Here is a 12,356-nt window from a genome sequence, read left to right as displayed (position 1 = left end):
GGGCTTGTTGTAAAGGCACATTTCTGAAAGGCACAGTTCTCAAACTTTCAGTTCAGGTCTCCACGATACCTCCCAGGCTTGGTGCAGCTTGAACAGGGGCCAAAGTTGTGGACCCTCAAAACTGTAGCCCCATCTCTATTGGCTAGCTCCCCATTGGAAACAATGGGATAGCACCCCTTTGGAGTCCATAACTTTGACCACTCGAACCAAACCTCCCCAAACTTGGGGTATCATTAGGGCAGCTCCGATGGGACGCTGAAATTTTGGTGCTAGCCTAAAAACTGCGCCCCCTGCAGGCCAAAAATGGAAAACCACTAAAATACCCAAAAACGAACCCAGCATTTTGATGCCCCCCCCCCCCACAAGGTGATGCCCTGGGCAGCTGCCCACCTTGCCCAATGGGCATTACGCCAGTGATCCAGACTGGCCTTTGGCTGTCCCGGCTGGGGACGAAGGGATTCGGGAATCCGGCTCTAGATTTGCACTTTCTTTTTTTGCAAAGGGAGACAATAGGAGTGGCTAAGAGCAGGTGCACTCTTGACTTGGAGGAACCGGCTTGATTCCCAGCTCTGTCAGCTTTGAGTTGTGGAGGCTTCTGAGAATTCACCAGTCTGTACACTTCACACACGCCAGCTGGATGACCTTGGGCTAGTCACAGCTTCTGGGAGCTCTCAGCCCCACCCACCCCACAGGGTGTTTGTTGTGAGAGGGGAAGGACAAGGAGAGTGTAAGTCCCTTTGAGTCGCCTACAGGAGAGAAAGGGGGGATATAAATCCAAACTCCTCCTCCTCCTCCTCCTCCTCTTCTTCTTCAATTGGTAAAAAGTATAAAATGGTATAAAATGTACATAATGATATAGTTTGGATTTATTCCCCACTTTTCTCAACAGATGAGTCTCAAAGCAGCTTACAAATCCCTTTCCCTTCTACTCGCCACAATAGACACCTTGTGGGGGTAGGTGGGGCTGAGAGAGTTCAGAGAGAACTGTGACTGGCCCAAGGACACCCAGCAGGAATGTAGGATCGCTTAATAAGAGTCTGCCAATCATGGGGAGGAGCTGGGAATCAGTCCTGATTTTCCAGATTTGAGTCCCCCCTGCTGTTAACCACTGGACCATGCTGGCTTCCACTCCTAAGATTATTGCGATATTCATCCTGTCTACCCAGGTTAGCAACAGGGTCTCTAGGATAGGGAGGCCTATACCAGATTCTTTAATTGCAGATACCAGGGATAGAACTCGGGACTTTTTGCAGTCAAGCAAATGCGGCATTGCTGAGCCAAAATCTCTCTTCTCCCACCTCCATTTAGAGTTGTAGACCTAGGCCACACCCTAACACTGCCTCCTCCGCTGTACCGAAATCTTCCTTCTGCAGGGACAGAAGTCTTCTTTGATGCCCCGGTGGAACTCATCCTGACTCTGGGGCAAAACCATAAAGTGGGCCAGATGTTGGTCAGAGCTGACCCTAGATGGCAAGATCAGCTGCCTGGCGGATAATCTAGGGCTGGGCTGGACAGTGTGGGCATTCATGTGGGAGCTGATTTATTTGTGTCGCTTTCCTCACTCTTCTTGGGACACTCCAGTCCTCCACTTCACCATTCTCTCACAACAACCCAGCTGGCGGAGGTTGTTTTGGCCTCCTTGTGATGGGCCTGGCCACTCAGGACCTTCCAGTCAGCTATCAGTGTTCGGGGCAGGGTGTATCTATGGTAATGCTGTGGGCATTGTTAGCCTTGATTTAAAATAGGAAACACTTATTCTTCTACTGAAATCGTACTTAAAACCTTACCTTTGGCAAGATTGTGCCTAATATGTTCTATAAAACACAGGGAAACATGGGGATTGCAGAGTACATTCCTGGGTGGTAACAGAGGTGTAGCTAGGGAAAATGGAGCACAACAGGCCACAAATTGTCCCTGAGATGCTCAGGAGTGGGGAAGTGGGAGAAATAAGAGGCCAGACCTCAAGAGTTGCAAAGGAAGCTGGGGGGGTCCTAGAAAGATCTGGTGGTGGCAGCAGTTGCAAGGGAGAGAATAGCTTCTCTGAAGCTTTGTGTAATTGCTTCTGTGTGGCTGATATAGATATTCTATCTAGCATTTCAAAGTTTCCAGTGAAACAACTTACTTTCTTTTTGCTTCTTCTTCAAGTGAAACTCTTTAGTGAACATGTGTGGGTAAAGCACCATCAAGTCACAGCTTATGCACTTATGGCAACTTGATAGCTTTTTCAAAGCAGGAGACACTATGTGGTTGGCCGTTGCCTTCCTCTGCAGTACGCCCATGCTCTGCACAGTAGATCCAGGAATTTGTTGGTAGTCTTCCATTTAAATGCTAACCAGGGATGAACCTACTTAACTTTCAAGATCTGAGAAGATCGTGGGCTATCCTTAAGCGATCTGAGAGAGGCCTGCATGAATAACTCTTTCTTTATATTCCAAATGCATTTTTGCACGATGAGAACAAGTCTTATTTTGAATGCCAGAGATTCACTTGGCTGTGCTTTTACTTCCATTCTTCGCTGCCAAGTCGGAAGCCGACTGTATGAATTCTCACCTCAAGTGGGTTTCCAAAGCAAAAGACGTTCAGGGGTGGGGTGCCATTGCCTGCCTCCATATCACAACACTGGTATTCCTTGAGGTCTACCATCCAGATACTAGCCTGTTTAATGAAGCCGAGAAAGGTGTTTCCCTTGCAAGTTTCCAAAACAGAGTTGGTATCCACCCGGGCTCTCCAAGATCTTAGCTCTAAGATTTCAATCCACCACACAACGCCTGACTCCTCTCTCCTCTAATTTTACCTCACAGTATAAAAGAAAATTTAACACTGGAGAACTCCCAGCATAACTAAAAGAAGCGCAGTATGGGTGTAGGAGGTTAAGAGCTTCCCGCGTATCTAATCTCGAGGAACCCGGGTTTGATTCCCCTGCTCATGCCGCCTTGTTTCTGTGGTGCCTATCTGGGGAATTCAGATTTAGCTCTGGGCACTCCCAATAATAACGCCTAGCTGGGTGGACCTTAAGCTAGTCAGTCACAGCTCTCTGGAGCTCCTGATCCCCACCTACCCTCACAGGATGTTCTACAAGCCATGGGAAGGGCAAGGAGATTGTAAGCCCTTTTGAGTCTCCTTCTGCAGGAGAGTAAGGGGGGATATAAATCCAAACTCTTCTTCTTCTAAAAGAGAGATAATTTTTTCTGTTCTTTTCTGTTTTTTCAAAATATCTTCTGATATGAAAATGCTCGATGAGCTACTTTCTGTTCACACAGATATCAATCTCGCCCGCCATTCTCGTAACATTTCTCCCTGCCGTTCCTTTCTAACCCTTACAATCTACTCCTACTCACCATCCTAGGCTGTCACTCTTGCAAGAGTGAAAGTCCGGGGTCCTTTCCCCCATTCCCAGTATTCTTTCTATACAGCAAATCAGGATAATCCTGTTCACTGGGAATATCAACAAATTCTTTTAGTTGGACAATGTCCTTCCCAAGACATATCGGCTGAGCCAACCTGCCATCCATCTTTCATTGTCTCATCAAACAGCCTCAGCAAAGTCTCAGAGAAAATATCGCTGTCACTGGATTGAGTGGGGACTTCATTGAGCACATCTCATCAACAGCAGACTTTCTCTGGTAGTTTGTAAAGACACTTCCTTCCTGGATGCAAAAAGAGGCCTTTGTTCCCAGAGGAAGAGGCAAGTCTTTCCACCACTGTGGCAGTAGGGTGCACTTGCACTGGAGGAAGACACTACCATTAATAAAATTGAGTGATGGGAACATTTATCCCCATTACTTCAATTAGAAGTCATTAGGGGGATTTGAAGCCACCAGGGATAAGTGAGGGCAAATCATGGAAGGGAGTGGAGGGAAAAATCTGCAAAAAAGGAAACAGAAATTAAGAAAAGGTTGTTTTATTTTCTCCAACAGTAGCAGGGCTCCCTCTTTACAAGACCTGTCTGAGCAGACAAAACTATGCAGCTGTGTAGAAAGAAAGGAAGAGGGGAAAAGACTGATGGAAAAAACCAACCTCATTAGAACACTGCAGCTTGGCAGTGACTGCAGCAGCCATGAACTGTTCTGATTGGTCTTGACTTGATTTAATGGGATATGCAAATGTTTGCTTGCTTGTACTAAAACTTGGAGAAAGGCACTCAGGGCAGAGTCAGGGCTACTGCTTCTTATTCTGCTCTGCCTTCCCTGCACCCCTAGTGGTCCCAATGTGGAATTGCATCAGAAGTAAAATGAGATGGATTTTGAAAGCAGAATGATACTGCCTTTAGGGACCCTCCAGCTGACCTTGACCCCAGGAATGTCATTCCTCTGTACTTATCCTCACTGGGAGGAGGCAGAGAATAACCTGCAGTTCATTCTTTGTGGGAATTCCTCGTTCTTTGTTCTCATCAGATCAACTCCTGGGCTTTGTGTTATCAAAGCAAAGATGGATTTAGGAAATACTTGACATGGAGCTCCCCATAGGAGTCCAAGAAACTAAGGAATTGAATATCCTGTGGTCTTACTGTGTGAGGTATTTGGTGGTGGGGAAAAGAATGTGTGTATTTTCTCAAAGTGTATCAGTCACTTTCAATGAACCATAGAACAGTTGGAACCCATTAAAGATACCTGGTGGGTATACCTGTATGGTGCCCTCCCCTTGCTTCTTTCCCAAAGCAAGAAACCAATCCCGGCTCTCCTCCACGTCACTGGATTAGGAACTGCTCCAGAAGACCCCAAGAGCATGACTTTTTGAGAGCACAGGGGTGCCCAGGTTTGTTATAGTTAAAACTGAGGTTCTTTAGTAGGATGTTAGCATAGAGTTGTTAGTCTAGTGGTTGAATCCTTTTTGTTGTGACAATAACAATTAGACTGTTTTTCTGATTGAGCTTAGTATATATGCAGTGAATTTATACTGTAAATAGAATAGGTAGGTTTAGTCTTAGGCTGTTCTATGATTATAGAATTCTGATAGGAAGTCGCCATCTGAGTCCTCTATATTATGATCAGGTTAATTATGATGAGTTTGTACTATTGTTATGGTTCTTATCAATAATCTTATTATTATAATGCTGTAATGTGGTTATGTTATCATTATGTGATGATGTTACAATGCCTTTTATGTTATTAGATAGACACGTTATGAAATGATATTATTATGGATGTTATGATGTCATGATATTACGACACTGTCATATTATGAAATGTTATGTTTGTGGATGATACGTTATGAAATATTTATTATGTTAATTATGTTGAGTTTTGTTAATCTGATATGGGGATATTGAGCATTTGTTAATTTGATATTGGAATATTATTAAGGGTTTACTGGTAGACTGTGTCTTATTTCTGATGTTATGATTAGTTTTGCTGTATTGGTTATGCCTTATTGTTCTACTTTATTATGTTGTTCACTCCCCTGAGCTCTCCGGGGGAGGACAGTATACAAATTAAAATTCCACTCTAATCCAATAACTGGGAACTTGGATTGCAGACTTCCGACACGTTGTGATTCCACCCCATGGCAGCTATTTCATGCTCAGCACTGCTCCTCAAGCTTCCATGAGTGTCCAGAGGCCAAAAAAATTGGGGATTCTGCTAGAAACATCACAATGGAAAATGCAGGTAAAGTGAAAGCAAGAACCAGAAGCATATGTGTTCTTGTGCATGCGTAAAGTGTAGTCGATTGGCAGCCAATTTATGCTCACCCCAGCAACGGTCTTTCAAAGCGAGTGAGAAGAAGAGGTGGTTGCCATTGCACGTTGCCTTTCTCTGCAGAACCTTCCTTGGTGGTCTCTCGTTCAAGTACCAATCCTGCTTAGCTTTTGAGAGCTGAGAAGATCAGGCTGCCTTCGCTCTTTATATAGTTATTGCAGATCTGATTAAAACCAAGCCAAAGTTGCGCTGGATCCAGATGTTCAACTTCCCCATCGTAAATTTTCCTTTTCTCAGTTTGGGAGAGAGAAGAGGAGCACCAGTGGCAGCCAGGAACGTCCCTCCGTTTCCAGAAGGCCAGCTTGATGTAATGTACTGGCAAAACACAAATGTAAAAAAGTGGGAACAAAGAACACAAATGACATCAAGGAAGAAAAATGTTAATAAAAACAGCACATGTATTGCTTTATGAAAAATATTTTGCAAATGAAAAACAAAACCCAGCTGCTTACAGAAGACTCCTCTGGGAAAATGATAAAAGAGGGAAACACTCTCATGCCTCCATATCCTCGTTCATTTGCCTCGGGAGAGCTGAAGCAGAAGCGGTCCCCTCACCAGTCTGTTGAAAAATCACTACAGTCTGAAAGAAGGAAGAGAAGATCCCATTCAGGACAAAAGACAGGGCCAAGTCCTCAGAGGATGCTTTTTTTTGTTACCAGTGGCTTGATTCCTTCAGAGGCCCAAGCAGTTACCTAGTGCAAAAAGTCTGCATCCTTTTCAGGCCTGGGAACATCATGTAGCAAATAAGAGTGGGCATTAGTGTATGGGAACAGAAAATAGCCTGAATATTATATTTGGTATTAAAAAAACCTATATAACTGAAGATTCAAGATAATTCTTTCTGTCAAAGCTAGGTCAGCAAGGTACAAAGTAGGAAGATCTTAACATATCACTAAGGAATTTATAACATCCTGGAAACAGGACTAAGGACTAAAAACAGCATCTCTCAGAGTCCACAAGACATCTTCAGCTAGATAGAGAAACTTAGTTAATAAATACAGATGTCAAATACAAATGTTTAAAGGTCAGAAGACAGGTAAAATCTAATGAGATAACTAAAATGTGTTTTTCTATATTTTAATGAACTCTGACATTTTAGTAAAATATATGAAAAGTATACATAACATCTATTACATTTGAATCACATATTCTAATAATGGCTATAATAATTTTAACTGTTTTAGTGAATAAGATGTATGTGAAATCATTTAATCCTGGAAGAGGTTACTTTGGACCACAGGCCTCTTCAGGAATGTTGGAAACTGGTTAACTTGATTGAAAGGTTGAAAATAGCTTTATTGCCTGACCTATGGAAGGGGCAATCAAACTAGCATAGCGAAATTTGTGTTTGTGTTAAACTGTTAGATTAGCAAAATCTGATTTTATGGTGGAGGGTATGTACGTAAGTAAATCATGATGTATGCATTTTGAAAGTATAAGAACTGAGATCTGTGACTGGTAAATTGTGACTCTCAGAGAGAGAGAGGGCACCCTGTGGTAGATAAATGGGATTTGTGCAATAAAAATATTTTTTTCTCTTAAAACCTGAGTCTTGGGTATTCCTTTCTTCACCCATCTTTTAAATCATAACTGAGCTGGGCTAGATAGAATTCTCATCCCACAAGTGCCCTGGGCATGCCCATGATCTGCCTGGGTGATTTTGGCCCGGGAAGACAGCCTGTAGGCTCGATACAGGCCTTGGGGGCATTCCATATAGTTCCTTCCAGCCTGTTGTATGTTTTCTTTCCTCAATCTTGCCCATGAGCAGAAACAAAGCCATGAGTCTCTACATGTCTTGCATCTTTAAACCCCTATATCAAAACAGGATGGCTCCCTATTTGTATTTTTTGACTAATCCAATGCAGAGAACAGCCCTCACACTTGCTCGCTTCAATGTTTTCCCCTCCGCTTTATTGCATGGTGTCATGTCGCCCGTTATGCTCTTGTGGTGAACAACAAATTGAAACATTGGCACATCAACTGCTTTGCTGCCCTAAATCTGCTAATATCAGATCAAAATATTCCAACATTCTTTCTAGGATACCTAGTGAAATGGAAGAATCAAGTAGACTTCCTTTCCTTCTGGACAATTCTGACAATGAAACTTGTGAATTGGTTGCACAATTTTTACTGGAGGTGATGCACAATCAATAATTTATATTTTATCTTAAACCTTTGTATTTGTATACTTTTTATCTTAAACCTTTGTATTTGTATACCTTTTATCTCAGGTTTTTTTTATTGTGCATCTTTAACATCACTGATTATTCCTAATTGCAGGCCTGTGGAGAAATCCAAAAGGACCTCCCAGCCTGCCCCTCTCAAGAGCATCTTTCAAGGAATGGTTCCAAAATCCCCTACGGCTCTTGTTGGTCTCTTAAGGTCTACTGGACTCACATCCAACAGGTATTGCTCTATTCATGTTGCAGATACACAGCCTGATTGCTCTCGGCTGTGCATGTTCAATCATGGATCAGAACTGCTCATCTAGAGAGGAAACAAATGGGATAAACTGGCCCTCCTTTTTATGTCGAAGTGTGAGCTTGGAAGGACGAAATCAGGGTCTCCAGCTAAATGACTGTTGGGCTCCACACTGAGCCACTGGAGGTAGGAAGATGTAACGGTGGCTAGAGCAGACCGAGCGGGCACACACCTAAGGTTCCTCAGGAGTTCCGATCACCCTTACTGTTACTGTCACCAGTTGGGTATACTCATACCTCTATGAGGGGATTTTTACTTTCCCTCCAAAACTGACTCTTTGCCTCTTAAATGACTCTTGAGGCTGATTAACAGGCTAACAAAAATGAAACGTTTATTTGTAGAATTGCAAGAAAATAAGTTACAGAAATAATTATTTTTTTCTTTTTCTCTGGCAGGAATATTTTTAAAAAAACACTTTAGTAGTTTCAGATATTCTGTTGTAGTTTCCAACCAGTTCTCTGGCTCAGTTTTAACTTTCTCCTTCTCTCCTTCTCCCTTTTCTTCCTCCTCCTCATGAATACCCACCTTCTGACATTTTAAACAGCTGCAGGACCAGCCAGCCAACCAGGTGGAGCTCGGAGTTAACGCCTTAAATTCCTTTTGCTCTGACAGAACTGCACTTTAAAATTAACTGTTAGTCAGCAGTCCATCACAGAAGGCAACAATGAACACTGAGGGCATCCTGGATTCAGACGGCACATCTGAGGGGAACATCAGCTCAATCACTATGAATCCTTCAAGGCAGAGGTGGGATCCAGTAGGTTCTCACAGGTTCCGGAGGGTAGGTTACTAATTATTTGTGTGTGCCGAGAGGGGGTTACGAATTGGTGATTTTGCCACATGATTTTTGCTTTAGTTACGCCCCTCCTCTCAGCAGTAGCGTGCAGAACTTGAAGCAGTCTAGCAGGAGATGCACCGGCGTGCATGGCAGCCTGTGCCTGCGTGCATTTGTTTCCCGCCCAGGAATGCCCCGCCCCCGGAATGCCCGGACACGCCCCTGTTGTGCCCCGCTTAGCCCCATTGGTGCTACACCACAGTTTGAATCCCACCACCATGGGAACCTGTTACTAAAATTTTTGGATCCCACCACTGCTTCAAGGGATGACAAAATGACCCCACACCACATTTCTGCTCCTGCTTTCATGAGGTACATTTCACCGCTGCCACTGCCCTGTCTAGGCCATTACCTTTTCAGGGTAGTAATTCCTGCACACACTGGCGCATCCAAAGGCAGCAGTGATGATGGTGATGAAGAACTCCAGGATAGTGGCTACCAGCAGGATAGCTAATACTCCGTACATTATATTCTGCCAGAGAAGCACAGTAGCTGTGAATATGAACACTTTCATAATAGGTAGGTCTGGGCAATTGTATGAGGAGGAGGCTGCATCCAGTCCCAGCTGGGAGGAGCTCCGTTCTTAAAGGCTCCAGAGACGCATGGTATTCCCACAGACAGGCTTAGTCACTTGGCCCCTAGCCCACTTTAATTACTTTGGCTCCACACAAACACTCCAAAGCTCCATGAGACGTCGGCCATATGAAGCTGCCATATACTGAATCAACCCATCATGGTCAATAATGTCTACACAGACTGGCAGCGGCTCTCCAGGGTCTCAGGTGGAAGTCTTTTCCATCACCTACATCCTGGTCATTTGTAACTGGAGAGCCCGGGGATTGAACCTGGGACCAGAGGCGTAGCTAGGGAAAATGGAGCCCAGGACAAAATCTGAGTTTTGCGCCCGCCCCGCCCTGCCCCGCCCACCCCGCCCCCCCCCCCACCATGACCAAACAACATTTTTTGTACCAGGTCACCTCAAAGTCACCATCACATTATAGAACATGCCCCAACTTACAAAACTGAACACACGCAGGGCTCCCTAGTTTAAACAACATTGAAAGCGATGCTATTTTTTGAAGGGGGGGAAATCTGCCCTGAAACAGCATCACATTAGGAACAAGATCTACCAGACCACAGCCATGCAGCTCAGAAAACCCACAACAACCAACATTGAAAATGATGCTGTTTGGGGGGTGGAGTGGGGTGGGGAATCTACCCTGAAACAGCAACGCTTTCAATGTTGTTTAAACTAAATCTCCCTTTAAGGTGAATCTAGGCTCCCTAGTTTAAACAACATTGAAAGAAATGCTGTTTCGGGGGGCGGGGATCTACCCTGGAACAGCATAACTTTCAATGTTGTTTAAATTGGGAGCCCAGATTCTCCTTTCAAATCCCCTTAAAGGGAGAATCTGCCACAAAACAGAATCACTTTGTGAAAGTTTGGTGAAAGTTTGGTTTAGGGGGTCCAAAGTTGTGGACCCTCAAAAGGGTAGCCCCATCTACAATTAGCTCCCATTGGAAACAATGAGGGATGGAGCACCATAACTTTGGACCCCCTGAACCAACCTTCACCAAACGTGGGTGGTATCAGCAGGAGACTATTCTGATGATACCACCTATGTTAGTGAAGTTTGATTCAGAGATCCAATGTTATGGACCTCAAAATGGTAGCCCCATTTACTATTAGCTCCCATTAGAAACAATGGAGGATGGGGGCACCCCCTTTGGGGGTCCATAACTTTGGACCCCCTGAACCAAACAGCACCAAACCTGGGTGGTATCAGAAGGAGACTATTCTGATGATACCACCTAGGTCTAGTGATGGTTCAGGGGGGTCCAAAGGTATGGACCCTCAAAATGGTAGCCCCATCTACTATTAGCTCCCATTGGAAACAATGGAGGATGGGGCACCCCCTTTGGGGGTCCATAACTTTGGACCCCCTGAACCAAACTCACCAAACCTGGGTGGCATCATCAGGAGAGTCACCTAAAAATATCCTGAAATTTTGGTGCCACTAGCCTAAACACAGCACCCCTTGCTGGCTGACAAATAAAAACACTAAAAATACCAAAAAAATTAGAAATGAGCCCAAATTTTTCTGTGCCCCCAATGGTGGGCGCCCAGGACATTTGTCCCCGGATGTCCCCACTGTAACTTTGCATCTGCCTGGGACCTTCTGCATGCTAAGCAGATGCACTACCACTGAGCTGTGTTTCTGTAGCAGCTCATGGTGGGAATAACAAGATCACAGATAGCTTTCTCCGTTCAGAGGCAACATTCACCAAGAAGGGAAATGTTCTCATTCCTTGCTTTTCTTCAGAGTGGGAAAGTTGGCCAGAGTTTTGTTTTATTACAAGGCATACTCACATTAGAAACGGTGGCATATCCATGGCAAGTGTCAATCGTGTGATAGAACGGGAAACAGGTAGTGTAGTATATTGGATGAGCTATATAAATAGAGAGTATCACAATCGCAATGCCCGCTGCCACGGAACTCACAACATTCATTGCCAGCATTCCTTTCACCTATGAGAAGAAAGAAATCCATGAATTGAAGACGGTCCCACCTACTTCTATAAAATGTGATATTTTCAGCCTCCACAGATAGCAGACAAGCTTCATCTTTGCTGTTTGATAGTCCCTGCCCTTTACGACAACCTCCTGACATGAAGAAGCACAAGGAAGTCCCGGGCACTGCAAAAAGGGAAAAACTTGAAACATAGAGGGTGGAGGAAATTCCAACCTCTGAATCAACAGGGAACAGGATCAAAGTAAGAAGATCCCCATGAATTCAGGGGCTTCAGACATCTAAGGTTGGACCTCTCTCCGCTTACAACAACATGGTGGGTTTGTTTTTAATTTCTGTGTTCCATAAGACAGAGATTTCGATGGAGAAAACGTAAAGGTCAGAACCCAGCCATATTAGACTGATGAAACAGAATTTCAATATACTAGCCATGCACTTTAGTATCTACATACACTAAGCCTTTCCTTGCTGTGTTAGGGAATGCATGTTTCTTAACTCATGTCCAACTTAGCTGAGATAACCTCATCATCAGTATTTATGCTTTGCTGGCAAAGATGTGCACAAGAAAAACTGTTTAGAGTGATACAAACACCTAGGATCCCTAGAGTTCTCAAGACATGTTTTAAGACATGTCCACAGGGTCCTGAAAGAGGAAGCGCTGTCTGATTGGTCCTCATTTGGTGCATTATTGAGTTGTCCATCAATAACATAGATAAGGTTGACTTTTCTGTAGTGATTCGATTTTGCTATATAAGATGTAAATTTTGCCCTGTCCAACTTCCATCTCATGCTGGATCTTCCTCTTTTCCTGCT

The 12,356-nt window shown here is 44.1% G+C and overlaps 1 protein-coding gene across 4 annotated transcripts in view; it reads right to left on the bottom strand.

The window, feature by feature from the left end:
* The window catches only part of LOC125435065 (membrane-spanning 4-domains subfamily A member 4A-like), a 58,462-nt gene that overhangs the window by 35,643 nt on the left and 10,463 nt on the right, over positions 1-12,356 (bottom strand). For 2 of the 4 annotated variants that reach the window (XM_048501079.1, XM_048501080.1), the window contains exons 5-8: positions 11,384-11,542; positions 9,365-9,484; positions 6,149-6,276; positions 3,886-6,011 (exon numbers count right to left, since the gene is read on the bottom strand). The exons of the other annotated variants lie outside the window; for them this stretch is intronic. In XM_048501079.1, coding sequence (XP_048357036.1) covers positions 6,190-6,276; positions 9,365-9,484; positions 11,384-11,542 — 366 coding nt within the window. In that variant the 3' untranslated portion in view covers positions 3,886-6,011; positions 6,149-6,189. Of the gene's footprint in view, positions 1-3,885; positions 6,012-6,148; positions 6,277-9,364; positions 9,485-11,383; positions 11,543-12,356 lie in introns of those variants that run through there. 4 annotated transcript variants of the gene reach the window in all.

The sequence above is a fragment of the Sphaerodactylus townsendi genome, linkage group LG06 (genome assembly GCF_021028975.2).
Source record: "Sphaerodactylus townsendi isolate TG3544 linkage group LG06, MPM_Stown_v2.3, whole genome shotgun sequence".
Lineage (NCBI taxonomy): Eukaryota > Metazoa > Chordata > Lepidosauria > Squamata > Sphaerodactylidae > Sphaerodactylus > Sphaerodactylus townsendi.
Note: the sequence above shows the minus strand (reverse complement) of the source record. Positions and strands in the feature narration are given on the sequence as shown.